At 52.2% G+C, this 17,141-nt stretch overlaps 1 protein-coding gene across 1 annotated transcript; it reads left to right on the top strand.

Annotated features, from left to right (window-relative positions):
- The first annotated feature begins 2,260 nt into the window (after positions 1-2,260).
- LOC125946719 (uncharacterized) lies at positions 2,261-15,980 on the top strand. The gene is made up of 2 exons (XM_049670576.1): positions 2,261-4,997; positions 15,767-15,980. The coding sequence occupies exons 1-2, from the start codon at positions 2,353-2,355 to the stop codon at positions 15,858-15,860; spliced, it is 2,739 nt and encodes a 912-aa protein (XP_049526533.1). The 5' UTR covers positions 2,261-2,352; the 3' UTR covers positions 15,861-15,980.
- Positions 15,981-17,141: the final 1,161 nt, after the last annotated feature.

Genomic DNA, 17,141 nt, shown 5'->3' with positions numbered 1-17,141 from the left:
ACTACTTTTCATACATCAGGTGCAACCAAGGAGGTTTAAAAAATTACACCATCATCCCGTAGGGGAACCCTGAGTAGTACGCGAAGCAGCCACGGGGTCGACTCAAGCTCCCATTAGTTTTCAGTTCGTCGTTTCCGTTAGGTTGAGGTACGTAGCTACCGTTATATATACCGTGCGTTGCGGGAGGAGAATGAGAAGAGCGGAGCGCGCGTCATTATACCGCGAGCTACAGTGGCTCCCCCCAGCGGAGTATGCAGCGCCTACCGTCGCGCCTCTAACCTAAGCTGCTTCGCATTATCGCGCGCGGAGCCGAAAAAAATTGTAATTTTTTTTAAACACTCTTGGCTACAACACCGTGGAAGCTACGCAAGAAGTACGGTCACCAAAATTTATCACTCCGCGCGTTCCGTCTATGCTTGGCTGCGCGCCAGCGGCGTTTGTTCGCGCGAGCATGCACGTGATGCTGCCGCGACGGGGCTTCAAATAAAAGAAACGCTAAGCAAACTGATCTAAACAACGTGTTAGCTGCCATATTCGTACACGGTTTGTTTCTTTCTAAGGGTAAATTCTTTCTACAGCGAAGCTGTATACATCTACCAGCCAAAGGAAATTTTCGTGTCGGCGTAAGCAAAAAATTTACTCCATCTCCCACTAAAGGGAACCATGTGTGGAAGCGAAGCAGCGGGGAGATGGTTAGCTTGAGAGGGATGATGGTTTCGCGGCAGCGGCCCGAGCGTTCATCGCGGCGCTGCACAGGAGAGAGAATGAGGCGCGCGCGCTCCGTGATTTTCATACCGCGGAACTACCGTGGCGCCCTTAGCGGAGTATGCACCTGTCGCACCATCTGTCGTGCGCGCCGCTCCGGATTCCTAGAGGAGAGAAAGGGGGGGAGCGTAGGAGAGGAGAGAGAGGGGGAGGGGACGCGCATGCACTGTGGGGACACGTGTGGGACGCGGGCGCCACTCCGTACAGGATTCCTAGAGGAGAGAAAGGGTGAGCGTAGGAGAGGAGAGAGAGGGGGAGGGGACACGCATGCGCTGTGGGGGTGTGGGACGCCGCGGGAGGGACGGACAGAGCCGCCGGTAAGAATGCTTCGCATTTAAACCGCCATACCCCATACCAGCTGTGCGATAGCTTCGCCGAGCTGAGGGAGAGAGAGCTGAGAGAGAGAAAGAGAAAGCACAGTATAAAATAGGATCGCGCAGTATAGCGGATGCGAGGTGGAGAGGAGGAGTGAGACAGGTAGTAGTGGGACGCGTTGAGCTGCTGTCGACGCCGACCGCGTTCAACGAGCCCGGTGTCCGTGACTGCAGCCGATGCCTCTGGCGGCGGCTCGGCAGGTTTCGACCAGAGAATCGCGTACTCGTCGCTTCCGAAAGACTGAAGCGAGAGCTAGGGAAGCTGAAACCAAGCGTCGCAGAAGAGAACATCCCGAGTTTAGATTAGGAAGCCGAGAGTTCGCGTACGCGAAGAAATGAAGATCCGGAGGCTTGTGAACGTGGCCGGTTGAATTCATCGCAAAGAAATCCTGAGCGCCCGGAAACAAGTGTGTGGTTTACCACTACTTTACAAGGCTTTCCTCAGCCCCACTGGTCTCTGGTATTTGCGGTAGCATAGCCACGCAAAATTTTCGCGAGCAGCGATTGTTCTGCTGCCGTAGCTCCCTCGATAGCATTTCTTCCCTCCCTCTCATTTCTTTCTTTTCATCCCTTTAAAACCACTACCCCGTTTAGGTTAGCAAACCGGTCGTGCGTCTGGTTGACTTCCCTGCCTTCCTTCTTTTCCTCCTCCTCCTCACTCGTGAGCATTCATGTTTCTTCTCCTATTTCTCTCTTCTCGGACCCCCTAATGCCTGTCAAAATGTAAAATGGGCTCAAGTTGTTTTCCATCCCCGAGCGTCAGCATCTCAACGGCACGCGTCAACATCACTGGCCGGAGAGCGTTGGAGGTTCCGGACATCGACCTGGCGGAGAGAGCTACTGGGCGTCCAGGAGGAAACTTTCCGACCTCACGATGACCTGTGAAGGAAAAACTACGCGAAACCAGAGGCAAAACATGAGAAAAGCGCGCATAGCGTTTCCCGGCGCCTTTCGAAGCGCGCGCCTAGTCTCCGATTGGCTGCTCCAAGGACGGGTAGTTCTGCCACTGTGGTTCTCCGATTGGAGCAAACGCGTAGGCAGCTGACGCGGACTCGCGCTGTCGCCACGTCAGATTGGTCAGCTGCTCGATCGTGGAACAAGAAAGCTAGCAACCGCTGAAGCGAACATACCGCAGCAGTCGCCGTTACTTTTAAGGTGTTATCAGTGAACTTGCAGACAGAGATCTGAAGGACGGTATACCTCTCAACGCGAAATGGAGGGATCCAACGGCGAAAATTTCGACGTTAGTGCTCACCCAGGCGGCGGTTGGCGTTCCGATGATTCCGGTAATGGAGGCGACGCTGTATTCAGCTTCGGTCCGCCATGGCTGGCTGCCCCGTCCTACGCCTGGAGGCCGCCATTCCGAGCACGCCGCCGCGGCTGCAGCGTCCGCCCGGGGTTCGCCGCGGGCCGTCGGCCACCGCTGCTTCCTACGCCACCGGTGAGGCCCACTTTCAGTTGCAACGGCCCTCGCTGGCAATCGTCTCCGCGGTACTTTTCTACGTGCTTCGGCGGCAGACGTTTCTCCAGCCAATCGCACCACGCTCAAGAAAGAAGGACCGATGAGTCTGACAACGGCGCGAACTACGACAGTGAATTGTTTCCGCATGCACCACACGGTCACTCGGAGGCATTCCGGGAGCATCGAAGACGACCCAGGCGTTCCCGTTCACATTCGTCGGAAGTAACGTCGCGGCCTAGGTACGGCGGCGAGCGTCCGTTCGACCACAATGCGAGTGGTGTGTCGGAAGATGACCAAGAGTTGCGTTACGAACAGCCGCACCAACGCAAACGTTCATCTTCACCGGCGACGGAGAGCAGGTACTCGACTTCGGTCTTCAGACGCCAGTCGCCGACTGTAGGGAGGAGTTTCGACGGTGAAGCCAAACAGTTGCACGACCATCACTTGCCCGGCTGTGACGCTAACCGCGACGCCGACAGCACCGACAAGAGGCGCAGGACGGGCTGCGCGGAAGAGTCCAGCAGAAAGGAGAGATCACGCATGTCTACCAGCGTCCCGCCACAGATGAAGCGTAGTGAGACTTCTACAGTGATTGACTCGGCGAAAAAAATGCGAGCGGGCGGCGTAGTGCAACCGAGCAGCAATGGCAAGCGTTGCCAAAGCACCGTGGGCAATGCTACCCAGAGGCCCAAGCCCGCGCTCGCATCTGCCGTACTCATAAGTGCCGAGATGGCGAAGTACAGGATTCCCAAACTGAAAGCGAAAGAACGGCGCAGTTCGGACTGTGAGATAAGGTCAGGTGCCGACATTCCTTCAGTTCAGCAGCCGTGTTCCAGCGGCGTGGCGGAGAACCTGCGTATTACGCGACATACTTCTGATCCGGAAACTGAAGCGGCCGATAGTTCGCCTCAACTCTCGACCAGCGCTAGAGTTCAGGTTGATGCCAAGAATTCACGTTCGTCTGACAGAAATACTAATTTGGAACCCGCTTGCCTGGCCGGAGAGAACCGCGTGCAACGCTCTAGCCATGAGGCTCGCGTTCCGTCGCTTGCTATCGCTGACAGTGCAAACCCAAGCCAGGCTGTCGGGAAGGACTCCCAGTGCGAGGTCGCGAGTGTAACGGAATGTCGACAACTGGACGAAGCTGCCCCTTTGTCACTAGAACTGCTGTCTCTTGAAGAGTGCCCAGTGACGAGTGAACATTGTTTGTGCCCCGGGGCTACCGCCTTCGAAAAGGTCGGCGCAGAAGACGCTTTTGGCGTTGCTTCTGAACGTGCCAAACGTTTTGGCATTTCCGCGTACGATCCCGACGCTTCCGTGAAAGGCTTACACTTTGTTAGAGACTCGAAATCAAACAAAGAGTCGCAAAGATCATGTACAAGTATTGCGACTGAACTTGCGCTTTGTCTCCCGTCTGCCGAATCGGAGAAAGAGGGCACACTCAGCGAGGAGCTTGAGCAACCGCTAGTGGGTTGTTGCGACTCGCAGATCAATAGTGACGCGACCGAAGTTTACGAGTGCGATCCGCCCAGCTGCTGTAGTGAAGGGGAGCGTGAGATAGACGACGTGGCCGGCCGTTCTGGTCCCGAACGAGCACAGCGTCGAGCTTCGAACGGTGTGACTGAAGTTTCCGAAGACTCGACCTCTTTTGAGGAAAACAGCGGGGAAAACGAGCCAGGAGAGGTTGAAGCGACCGCCACTCTTCGCGAGTCGCCTGTTCACTGCACCGACTCGATAAAGGATACCCGTCAGACTGGCATTCCTGATGCGTCTACTCCGTCAACGACGGGCGTCATTGCCGCTACAACGTCGTATGAACCGAACAGTGATCGCAGCGTTTCGCGAAGCGTTCCCGCGTTCCCACGGAACAGTGATCGCAGAGCACTGGAATTAAGTCGCCCGCTTCGAGAGAGCGTTAAATCCGGTGCATCCAGCACTAATTTTGGATTATCTGGTAGCCCCGGGACGACGCGTGCACCTGTGAACATGTGCGTGCGGCCTGCCGGTGATGGCGTCTTTGTCGTGTTCGCTGCCGAGAACTCACCTTCGCCGAGTGAGGGACACTGTGCCGTCGGAACGCTCGGCACGCCGCCGATTCGAATCCCGATGTACGAAATGAGAGCACCATCCCCAGCAACCGGAACTCGTCGATTTCCCGTGGTCGATGGCCCCGACGGCAGGCGCGGCGCGCTGTTCGAGCTGGATACCGTTTTGTCGCTGTACGTCCTCAACCTGATCGAGGACCACGCGACGAAACAGCGCGTTCTCCAGCTCTACTGCGAGGGACGGCACAGCGACGCGATGGAAGCCTACGGTGCTGAGATAAGAGCGCTGGCTCGGGCCGCAGTCGAGCGTCCACACGTCGCGTGGGACGGCCTTATTGGCGTGCTTCGAAGGTTGACGAGGATTGAGTGGACATTCCCGGAGCCCGGGTGTGCCGGAGCGAGGATACGAGAGCTGTGCGATTTGGAGGCCCATTACAAGCTGTAGTTGACAGCAGTTGACCATCAGATCATTACACTGGGCACACGGACTAGTTTAGTTCGCTTTTTTTTTTAGTCATGTGAAACTCGTGATGTTGTGTTTGGCATTTGTTCAAGGTGACTGCTGTTTGTGTGCGATTTGTGATCTCTTGAATAAATTACGTATAGTTATATCTTCTGGCAAATCAGTTCTGCGGAAGCCCACAAGATGGAGGAAGGTTCATGAAAGGAAAAATTGATGCATTCCGACTGCAGCACGGAGCTACAGTCGGGTGGGTGTCAGTTTTGATCCCCACCGCCATACATCCACCGGTTTCTAGACCTTTTACAGTGAGCGGGCTGCGCACCACACACCAGGGACCACCACAGGCCCGCCATCATTGAACGCCTTTCAAATTGAAAGCAAGGATACATCAGCCGCTGCTCCAACGTTCTCCTCAGAATCGATTAGTGCTAATTATTTAAAAATGTGTAAGAGTTGAGGAATGACGTGCTCTGTTCATGAACTGCGACACAGACTTGAATTTGTGGAATGAGACTGTGCGAGCTTCGTCAAACTCAGCTGCACAAGGACTGCCCGTAATAATGCGAAGCACTCTTTGCCTCATATTTGGCACTTTGCGGTTGTTAGGTAGATAGGTGCCTGTCTCCCCTCGCTTTAATCAAAAGGAAATGTGTGACCGATGATGGAATTGAATCTCTGCCGTGCAGCACAGCAGCCCGTTGCTCTAACCACTACGCCACGATCACTATTTTTTTATTACCACATTGAACAACACAGAGTAAAAGGTACATTCGGGGTAACAGCCATGGTGGTACCTGTATGGTACCATGCACTACAGGTACCTGTATGGTGATGATGGTGTGATGACGACGGCAAGATCACAGTCTGGTGAAGCCGGAGTGACGACGAGAGAATGACCACGACAGCACGACAGGTTGTCTACGAGCTTGTGTCACTAGGTATGAGCTCGTGGTCGTGGTGCCATCGTGCTCATTCCATCATCGCCCTTCCAGCTTTGTCGTCCGACTATCTTCGTACTGTCATCATCATATAGTCATGATGCTATCGTGGTCATTCCCTCGTCGTGACTCCAGCTTCGCCATCCGACTCTCGTCATGCCGTTTCGTGACAGAGTCAGTCACGCCATTGTCCGTCATACGCTCCTCGTCAATCAATTGTCGTCATACCGTTTTCATGCCATTGTCGTCATTGTGTCGTCGTCATAATGCATTCTTCGTCATGCATTCGTTATCATACCGTCGTCGTGCTGGTGTGGCGGTCGTTCTGTCATCGTCATTCTATCTTCGTCATCCGAAGCGAAGTGGACCACTACCGGAGGCAGTGCTGCAGTCACATGTAGCCGAGACAACGAAAGACTCAGAATGACCACTACACGTTTCGAGTGAACGTGATTTCAGCAATACAGTGTGTCACTACATTGCATAAATGCTCCCATTACCGTTGAGTCAGCGTGAGATGGGTTCCGCAGTAATTTATTTTATGCCTTAGCATTAGGAGTGTCAAAGCGCAACAAAAGTATGGCAGAACCCATGTCACGATGACTATCGGCAGTAATGCGATGAGCATTCATGCAATGCAGCGACACACTATATTAGTAGGATTCAGAACTTCTGGTTTCATTGCAACAGCCATTGTACGGACACTCCAGGCGAATTCTCGCCGTCGCCGTGATGTGTTCCCCGGATAACGACGGCATCGCAAGGACCGTATATGACAACCAACACAAGACGATGACTGTATGACCACGATGGTATCACAACGGCAGTGGTGCATCATTGCGCGCCCGTCTGCGCCAATGTATGCTTAGAAAGCCAGTGAGCAGTCGATCATCGGAGAGGAGCATAGTAGTTTAAACTAGGGCGCTATAAAACATATTTTACACTGGAATGACATTGAGGCAGCATTCGGCAAGCTCGAAAGCAGGAGCAAGAACCCCTAGCCCGCACTACTGCCTAACGCACTCGTCGTGTGTTAACGCAAGTGTTTAAACACTTGCATTACACATGTCGTAACCGCCCTGTGAGTTTTAAGACTCACCGGACAGTTACGACGTGTTTATGTAGCGCCATGCGCAGCCACGGCCAGGCAGAAGAAAACGCGAATTTACAGCCCCATTTGGTCCTCTATGCTAGGCTCTCAGCCTCTCGATCGCCTTCGGCTGCTGCGTCTGGTGCCTTCGGGACACAACAGAATGGCGACGAAGATGAAATGAGTAAAGAACGGCACGGCGCCAAGCGCGAAGAAGCAAGCAATCCAAAAAGTCTCGCAGAAATCAGGGAATGGGGTAGAGTACAAATCTGGCATCCAATGAAGGTCCTTGAACCTCAAGACTCGTGTACGGTACCCCACAGTGCAATGTCTTTTTTTTTTTTTTTTGTAGTCACCATCAACACATTTTGCACGCCTTTATAACAACTCCTTTCCTGAACTCACTTCGTTGTGCTTCAGCCGGACATTTCTGCCCTTTCTTGTCGTCTCTTCCCACCGTTTTTGCCCACTTACAGTTGAACCTCTTTGTGGCACTGCAGACGTAAAGTGTCCCACAAAAATTACTTGGGGGAAACTCTGCCACTAATGTATTCGGGACTAGCAAGCATGGTGGTTCAACCAGCATGGAAAGTGATGGATGATGCAGAGCATGGATTTGCCAAGAATTCATCTTTCGGACTTCAAACAACTTTGTGACATTGTATATTGATTAATTTTTCACAAACTACTGCATTACGAATGCGAAAGTTCACCATGATTGCGCATGTGTGCAGAGGCTTGTCATATTGCCATGCTTAGAAAACTGACTGTTTGGAAATATAAGAAGACAAAGCGTAAGAAGGAACATCTGAAGCCACAAGCACGATGATAAGACAAATCCATTCACTACCTATAATTCCCATAATAGCCGAATGATTGCAGTGCCAAGCTCCCCTTTATAGTAATTTTTGTAGCAAACACCATAGCCACAAATAGTACCTGCTTCCTGGATTGCAGCAAACACGAGCAGAAAGCCTTAAACACCTGTTAGCTTCAGTGCAACTGGCAGATATGTATATGCCCCAATCCAGTATACAATGCATGGCAGCACCTATCGAGCTTCCGAAAAAAAAAAACAGATCCGTAGTTTCCATATATACTGTGATGCCAAGTGCAGCAGCTCTGAGAATTAGAGGACGATGTGGCTGCCTGTCTAACACGATAGAAGTTTCCTGGCCAGGCCAGAAAATGATCATTGCTTGAACTGCTGCATTCAGTGAAGGAGACCTATCACCATTTTCAGAACTCAGATCCTGTTAATGAAATCTCGGACACCTGTTCTGCTAGCACCTTGCATACCTCGCAGGTTCACTCCAGCTCAGTTTTGATCCCTTCCATATTTTCCTCTCATAATCTGAGTCCACAAAACAATTTTGGGCAAGTTATATGGAGGCCAAGTGTCCACAGCTAAGAAGGGCCCCGTGTTGCAGAAAATCCGGTGTCGTCGTCGGCGGCGTCGGACTGTAATTTGAATACACGAGAAAACATAATTCTGTAACGCTGAAATTTAAACACAAACTCATTTTCTAGCTGCAATTTGAGGTATGTCTTAGTGGGAGCGGCGCGCCCTGCTCGGTTCCTTGCAACACCACCCAGATGGCGCTCGCCTCTGCGCATCCGAGGCAGCGGTGGCGCCCGCTATGCGGGGGAAAGAAATACAAAGATCCAGAAAGCTCGCATTCGTGCATAGCGTTCGCCGCCTGCGTTTCCAGGTAAACATTACGGTTACATAAGCTGTAGTTGCCGGGAAGCGTGAGAAGCAGAAAGAGATCCGAAGCAACACAACTAAAGTGCTTTGCTGCAAATCCATTTGTTCTGAGATCACATATTTTTCATTTTTTACTTCCCGAGTTATTTTTGAAAGAAGAAAAAAATAGCTTCCAAAATGCCAATTTTGCTATATTGTAGTGCTTGATTGAATCGGCACATTAAATGAATGCCCGAAATACACTCAAAATAATATCATTATTTGCAGAACACCCATAAAAATGGTTTAATTCTAGATACACTTGGCTTCACAACACCTTCTTGAACTTTGCTTTTTAAGTGCCAAATAAGTTTTAAAAAAGCATTCCAAACAACACTTCTGTGACGTTTCAGAGTTCTGAAGCAACCGACTGTCGCGTACAATCGTATTTAGTCATGTAGGAAGGTCCTAGAACGGAACACACGGAAGATAACTTGGTTAATGTTTCGGCAGGTGATCCTGCCTTCATCGAGCAATCACTCTGACCAATGCAGGACGACCATGTCATGGTGTCCCAACTATCATGCACCAAGATTAAAAAATAGGAAATGCCACGTAGCTGGACAGAACCAAGGTAAGGTCGTTTGCTGTCGCTTGAAGATACTCAGATTATGTTTTGCATTCCGCCGAATTACGTAATTAGTCCTAATTATTTATCAACTTGAAATATTATAATAAGATGAAAAGTGTCAATGAGAAAATCGTAGAGCAACATGGAAAACTCCCCATACAGCTTTCTGTTGCTCAATACGTCCTACATAAAAGTGTTTTTCCGAGCGTGAAAGAAGCCCGCGAATACACGCAAAGTGCCTCGAGGCGCCGGTCACGCGGCAATCTTGCGTGTATTCGCGGGCTTCTTTCACTGGAACGCCAATGCCTTTCTCCACAAAGTTCGGAAATTAATATCTCGAAACCGGTGACATCCTGAGAATTCATTCCAAGTGGATCTGTCAGGCGAACTCCGTGGCTGGCATGCATTTCAATTGTTTGTGCAAGTAGTGTCTGCCCCTTCGAGTGGACCAGCTCATGAACTAAAATTGTGCAATTTGCCACAGGCAACCTTCAAACATTTTTAAATGTGTTCGCTGAAACAACCTATGTATATGAGCGTGTTTGAGCGCGCGTGCGCGGTATACTGGTCACACCACTATGAGCTCCCCCCCACCCCCCTCCGCTGGAGGGATACTAAGCCCTGCTTACGCATTAAAAAGCCCCTTTTCCCTCCGACGGGGAAAAGCCAGGGGCCGTATTCTGAAACGTTCCACTTCGGCGAAATTTCTTCTTTCGCTTTCAGGCGCGCGATGATTGGCTGTTTTAGCAAACTTGGATGAGCTGATTGGCTGGTTGAGCCAGACGTCATTCAATTTTGCTCGTCCAGCCAATCAGCGCGCGCCTGAAAGCGCAAAAGAAATTTCGCCGAAGTGGAACGTTTCAGAATACGGCTCCAGTAGTACAGACGTGTGTAGAGGATTCCTGAGATTTCGCGAGCAGCACCCGTTCTGCTGCCGCAGCTCCTTCGAGAGCATTTCTTCCCTCTCTCTTTCTTTTCATCCCTTTAAACCCATTTCCCTGTGGGTAGCAAACCGGTAAGGTAGCATTTGCCGGTAGGGTAGCAAACCGGTCGTGCGTCTGGTTGATTTCCCTGCCTTTCCAATTCCTTATTTTCATCCTCCTCCCTCGTGAGCATTTGTGTTTCTTCTCGTATTTCTTTCTTCTCGCCCCCCCCCCCCCCCTTATGCCTGTCAAAATGTAAAATAAGCTCAAGATGTTTTCCATCCCCGAGCGTCAGCATCTCTTCGGCACGCGTCAACATCACTGGCCGGAGAGCGTTGGAGGTTCCGGACATCGACCTGGCGGTGAGAGCTACTGGGCGTCCAGGAGGAAACTTTCCGACCTCACGATGACCTGTGAAGGAAAAAAACCACGCGAAACCAAAGTCCAAACACGCGGAAAGCGCGCGTAGCAACCTAAAGTTGGCCCGCGTAGGGTGCCTCGATGCGCTGGCATCGAGGCACCCTAGGCCCGCGCGGCACCAGCGCCGAATACTCCCCTGGCGGAAGGATGGAAGTGTCGAAGGTCGTCGCTGGGCCAGCGCGCGCCCGCGTTCTCGGCGCGAGCGATCGTGCGCGTTCTTTTCGCGACGGCGAGCGCGACCTCATCAACCAGGAAAGGTGGCAGACAATACTGCTGTGTTGTTCATTGCCACAACAGCTTCGAAAGGTCGAAAGCCGCCCGTGAAGTCCTGCAGAATTCCGAGGTGGTGGTACGAGGACAGACGACACGCGTGGATAACTGCAGTGCGCCGAGTCAAGTAAGTCACGTACTTTCGCATTCGCGTGCAATATCACGGCCGCTCGGTAAAATCGCAATAGTAATATGCCTGTATTTGGCGCATGACCCTTTGTTTAGAAGTGTCGCGTAGTTTAATTGTACAGTGGCATCCGCCGTGTTAGCTTGGCGGTAAATGCATACGTGTTGCGCCGCTAAGCTCGACGACGCGAGCTCGATTCCCGGCCACGGCGACCGCATTTCGATGGGGGCGAAATGTAAGAATACTCTTGTTACCATGTACTTTGATTTTTGTGCACGTTAAAGAACCGCCGGTGGTCAAAATTATTCCTAAGACCCTCCATTACAGCGTGCCTCCTAATGATATCGCGGTTTTGGCACGTAAAACCCCCGAATTTAATTGATTGATGTAATTGAATTCACTCGCGATCGGCAAGGACGAGCTCAAGAGAACTGTATCCCTTTTCCAAACGCTTCAACCTAAATTACTAGTTGTGCAGTCAACAAAAGGGTCCGCGCGCTACTTGCCTTTTGTGTGGTGGAAATCCGTATTTAATGCAAGCTGCGGTCATCGCGTGCGTCGGTAAGTGGCAGATCGGAAAGCAGCTGCATGCCCGAGACGTGCGCATTATGTTTGTTGCTTGGCCATGCTTTTCTAGGTTCACAATATCCTAGCATGCTTTAAAGTAATTGCCACCTTGCACATTCTTCCTGCTTCCCTCTTCCTGCCAAGAATGTTCGTTTCGTGTAGTAGCCGGTCATCGGTGTGAGCTTACTTATAACTGCGCGACAGGGCATTCGCCCGACGAGAAAGTAGATTTGCTTTGGTGAGGCATGTATCGCTAATTCTTGCGCTCGTGCTATGGTCCCAAGGTAATCGCCGGTTACCGTGATCTGGGTTCATTTCGGGGAGCAGTTTGTACGAGCGATTTCTCATGAGCAGTGAAAAGATGTCTTGAGCACTAATGCAATAAGTTGCCCCGATTCTAACATCCGCATTGAATAAGGCATGGTATACATTAAATATTTATACAGCATGATATAAGATATTATGCGCATATGTTGTACTTACATCGTTAATTGATTTTATTGGCTTATTGGTGCCTAATGCATGTGTTCTTTCTGCGCTGACAGTGCGGATGCCACTCCCTGGGAGCCAAAATGAGAGCAGCCGTGTGTGCGCGTCCAGCGACCAACGAAACCAACCGCAATCGTCACCCTCTCTGTACATCTCTGCAAGCATGCATGGCGATCGCTTTGTGGCTGCACCATAGAGAATATAAATTATTGAACTCGGTGTGTACCTCTAACTCGATGTATACAATCTTGTTGGACACCTCCGATACGCACTTGGCTTTCACTGTCACATCACCGCCCACAATTTGTTCAACGGCATGCACGTGTGGAAGCAGACGCTCCCCTTTCTTGAGGTTGCCGCCACGAAAAAAAGCTGTCGGCGTCGGCAACCTTCTTGAAACAGCATTGCAGTCTTTGCATCGCTGTTCAGCAAGCACGCGATCTGCAGCCGTCGAAAACGGAGCGCCGTGAGTACGAGCAGCGAAGGAAAGCGCGGGCGAAACAAAATGTAAACAAAGCGGAGACTGCACCACGGCGCGTACGCGCTGCTTGACATTTATTGGGGCACTGTCAGGAGGCGCAGTAGCGCCTTCTGGCGATCGTTTTCTCGTCTATTGAAGCGCGCGCCTAGTCTGCGATTGGCTGCTCCAAGGACGGGTAGTTCTGCCACTGTGGTTCTCCGATTGGAGCAAACGCGTAGGCAGCTGACGCGGGCTCGCGTCAGATTGGTCAACTGCTCGATCGTGGAACAAGGAAGCTAGCAACCGCTGAAGCGAACATACCGCAGCAGTCGCTGTTTCTTTTGAGGTGTTATCAGTGCACTTGCAGTCAGAGATCTGAAGGAGGGTATACCTCTCAACGCGAAATGGAGGGATCCAACGACGAAAATTTCGACGTTCGTGCCCACCGAGGCGACGGTTGGCGTTCCGATGATTCCGGTAATGGAGGCGACGATGTCTTCAGCTTCGGTCCGCCATGGCGGGCTGCCCCCTTCGCCTGGAGGCAGAGGAGGCATTTCTGGAGGCCGCCATTCCGAGCACGCCGCCGCGGCTGCAGCGTCCACCCGGGGTTCGACGCGGGCCGTCAGCCACCGCTGCTTCCTACGCCGCCGATGTGGCCCCCTTTCAGTTGCAACGGCCCTCGCTGGCAATCGTCTCCGCAGTACTTTTCAACCTGCTTCGACGGCAGTCGTTTCTCCAGCCAATCGCACCGCGCTCAAGAAATAGGGACCGATGAGTTTGACAACGGCGCGAACTACGACAGTGAATTGTTTCCGCATGCTCCACACGATCACTCGGAGGCATTCTGGGAGCATCAAAGACCACCCTGGCATTCACATTCGTCGGAAGTAACGTCGTGGGCCAGGCACGGCGGCGAGCGTCCGTTCGACCACAATGCGAGCGGCGTGTCGGAAGAGCACGAAGATTTGCGTTGCGAACAGCCGCACCGACGCAAACGCCCGTCTTCACCGGCGATGGAGAGCACGTACTCGACTTCGGTCTTCACACGCCAGTCACCGACTGTAGGGAGGAGTTCCGACGGTGAAGCCAAACGGATGCACGACCATGACTTGCCCGGCTTTGACGCTAAACACGACGCCGAAAGCTCCGACAAGAGGCGCAGGACGGGCTGCGCGGAAGAGTCCAGCAGAAAGGAGACATCGCGCATGTCTACCAGCGACCCGCCACAGATGAAGCGTAGTGAGACGTCTACAGCGATTGACTCAGCGAAACAAGTGCGAGCGGGCGGCGTAGCCCAACCGAGCAGTAACGGCAAGCGTTGCCAAAGCACCGTGGGCAATGCTACCCAGAGCCCTAAGACCGCGCTCGCATCTGCCGTACTCATAAGTGCCGAGATGGCGAAGTACAGGATTCCCAAACTGAAAGCGAAAGAACGGCGCAGTTCGGACTGTGAGATAAGGTCAGGTGCCGACGTTCCTTCAGTTCAGCAGCCGTGTTCCAGCGGCGTGGCGGAGAACCTGCGTATTACGCGACATACTTCTGATCCAGAAACTGCGGCCGGTAGTTCGCCTCAACTCCCGACCAGCGCTAGAGTTCAGGTTGACGCCGAGAATTCACGTTCGTCTGGCGGAAATACTAATTTCGAACCCGCTTGCCTGGCCGGAGAGAACCGCGTGCAACGTTCACATAGCCCTGAGGCTCGCGTTCCGTCGCTTACTATCGCCGACAGTGCAAACCCAAGCGAGGCTGTGGGAAAGGACTCCCAGTGTGAGGTCGCGAGCGTGACGGAATGTCGACTTGGACTGGACGAAGCTGCCCCTTTGTCACCAGAACTACTGTCACTTGAGTTCCAAGTGAGGAGTGAACATAGCTTGTGCCCCGTGGCCGCCGCCTTCGAAGAGGTCGGCACAGAAAACGCTCTTGACGTTGCTTCTGAAGGTGCCAAACGTTCTGGCATTTCCGCGTACAATCCCGAAACTTCCGTGAATGGTTTGCACTTTGTTAGAGACTCGAAATCAGACGAAGAGTCACAAAGCACCTGTACAAGTATTGTGACTGAACTTAAGCTTTCTCTCCCGTCTGCCGAATCGGAGAAAGAGGGCACAGTCAGCGAGGAGCTTGAGCAACCGATAGTGAATTGTTGCGACTCACAGATGAATAGTGACACAACCGAAGTTTACGAGTACGATCTGCCCATCTGCTGTAGTAAAGGAGAGAGTGAGATGGACGATGTGGCTGGCCGTTCTGGTGACGAACCAGCACAGCATCGAGCTTCGAGCGGTGCGACTGAAGTTTCCGATGACTTGCCCACTTTTGAGGAAAACAGTGGAGAAGACGGGCCAGGAGAGGTCGCAGCGAATGCCACTCTTCGCGACTCACCTGTTCTCTGCAACGACTCGACAAAGGATAACCATCGGACTGGCCTTCCTGGTGCGTCTACTCAATCAACAACGGACGTTATTGCCGCCGGCTGGTCGCAGTCTCCTAATTCGTTCACAACATCGTATCAACCGAACAGTGATCGCAGCGTTCCCGCGAAAGTCAGAGCACCGGAATTAAGTTGCCCGCTTCAAGAGAGTGTTCAATCCGGCGCAGCCAGCACTAATTCTGCATTCTCTGGTAGCCCCGGGACGATGGGTGCACCTGTGAACATGTGCGTGCAGCCTGCCGGTGATGGCGCTTTTGTTGTGGTCGCGTCCAAGAATTCGCCGAGTGAGGGACACTGCGCCGTCGAAATGTTCGGCACGCCGCCGATTCGAACCCCGATGTACGAAATAAAAGCACCACCCCCAGCAACCGGAACTCATCGATTTCCCATGGTCGATGGGCCTGACGGCAGGCGCGGCGCGCTGTTCGAGTTGGATACCGTGTTGTCGCTGTACATACTAAACCTGATCGAGGACCACGTGACGAAGCAGCGCGTTCTCCAGCTCTACTGCGAGGGACGGCACAGCGACACGATGGAAGCCTATGGCGCTGAGATAAGGGCGGTGGCTCGGGCTGCAGTCGAGCGTCCACACATCGCGTGCATGGGCCTTATTGGTGTGCTTCGAAGGTTGACGAAGATTGAGTGGACATTCCCGGAGCCCGGGTGCGCCGGAGCGAGGATACAAGAGCTGTGCGATTTGGAGGCCCATTACAAGCTGTAGTTGACAGCAGTTGACCATCAGATCATTACACTGGGCACACGGACTAGTTTAGTTCGCTTTTTTTTTTTCATTATGTAAAACTCGGTGACGTTGTGTTTGGCATTTGTTCAAGCTGTTTGTGTGCGATTTGTGATCTCTTGAATAAATTACATATAATTATATCTTCTGGCAAATCAGTTCTGCGGAAGCCCGCAAGATGGAGGAAGGTTCATGAAAGGAAAAGTTGTCATGCACCCAACTGCAGCACGGAGCTACAGTCAGGTAGCTCCGTGCTACCGGTTCAGTCCCCACCACCAGACATCCACCGGTTTCTAGACCTCTTACATTGAGCGGGCTGGGCACCACACACCAGGGACCGCCACAGGCTCGCTGCCATTGAACGCCTTTCAAATTGAAAGCAAGGAGGCATCAGCCACTGCTCAGGCAACGTTCCGCTTAGATTCGCTTAGTGCTATTTTCAAATGTGTAAGAGTTGAGGAATGATGTGCTCTGTCATTAACTGCAACAGAGACTTCAATTTGTGGAATGAGACTGTGCGAGCTTCGTCAAACTCAGCTGCACAAGGACTGCCCGTAATAATGCGAAGCACTCTTTGCCTCATATTTGGCACTTTGCGGTTGGTAGGTAGACAGGTGCCTGTCTCCCCTCGCTTTAATCAAAAGGAAATGTGTGACCGATGGTGGAATTGAACCTCTGCCGTGCAGCACAGCAGCCCGTTGCTCTAACCACTAGGCCACGATCACTATTTTTTTTATTACCACATTGAACAACACAAGCAGAGTAAAAGGTACATTCGGGGTACCAACCATGGTGGTACCTGTATGGCGATGATGGTGTGACGACGACGACAACGTCTGGTGAAGCCGGAGTGAAGACAAGAAAATGACCATGACAGCATCATGACTGTATGATGACGACAGTATGACAAAAGTCTGACCACAAAGCTGAAAGGACGATGATGGAATGAGCATGATGGCATCACGAGCACATATGTTTACCAGTGGCACAAGCTGGTAAACAACTTGTGCCACTAGGTATGTGCTCGTGGTCACAATGCCACCGTGCTCATTCCATCGTCGTCTTTCCAGCTTTGTGATTCGATTCGTGTCATAACATCGTCCTCACACCATCGTCGTGATGCTATCGTGGTCATTCCCGCGTCGTCACTCCAGCTTCGTCAACCGACTCTCGTCATGCCGTTGTTGTCACGCCACCATCACCACACAGGTTTCGTGAGACTTATCATCACGCCATTGTCGACATACACTCGTCGCCAATCGA

This window comes from Dermacentor silvarum, chromosome 7 (assembly GCF_013339745.2).
Source record: "Dermacentor silvarum isolate Dsil-2018 chromosome 7, BIME_Dsil_1.4, whole genome shotgun sequence".
NCBI lineage: Eukaryota > Metazoa > Arthropoda > Arachnida > Ixodida > Ixodidae > Dermacentor > Dermacentor silvarum.
Note: the sequence above shows the minus strand (reverse complement) of the source record. Positions and strands in the feature narration are given on the sequence as shown.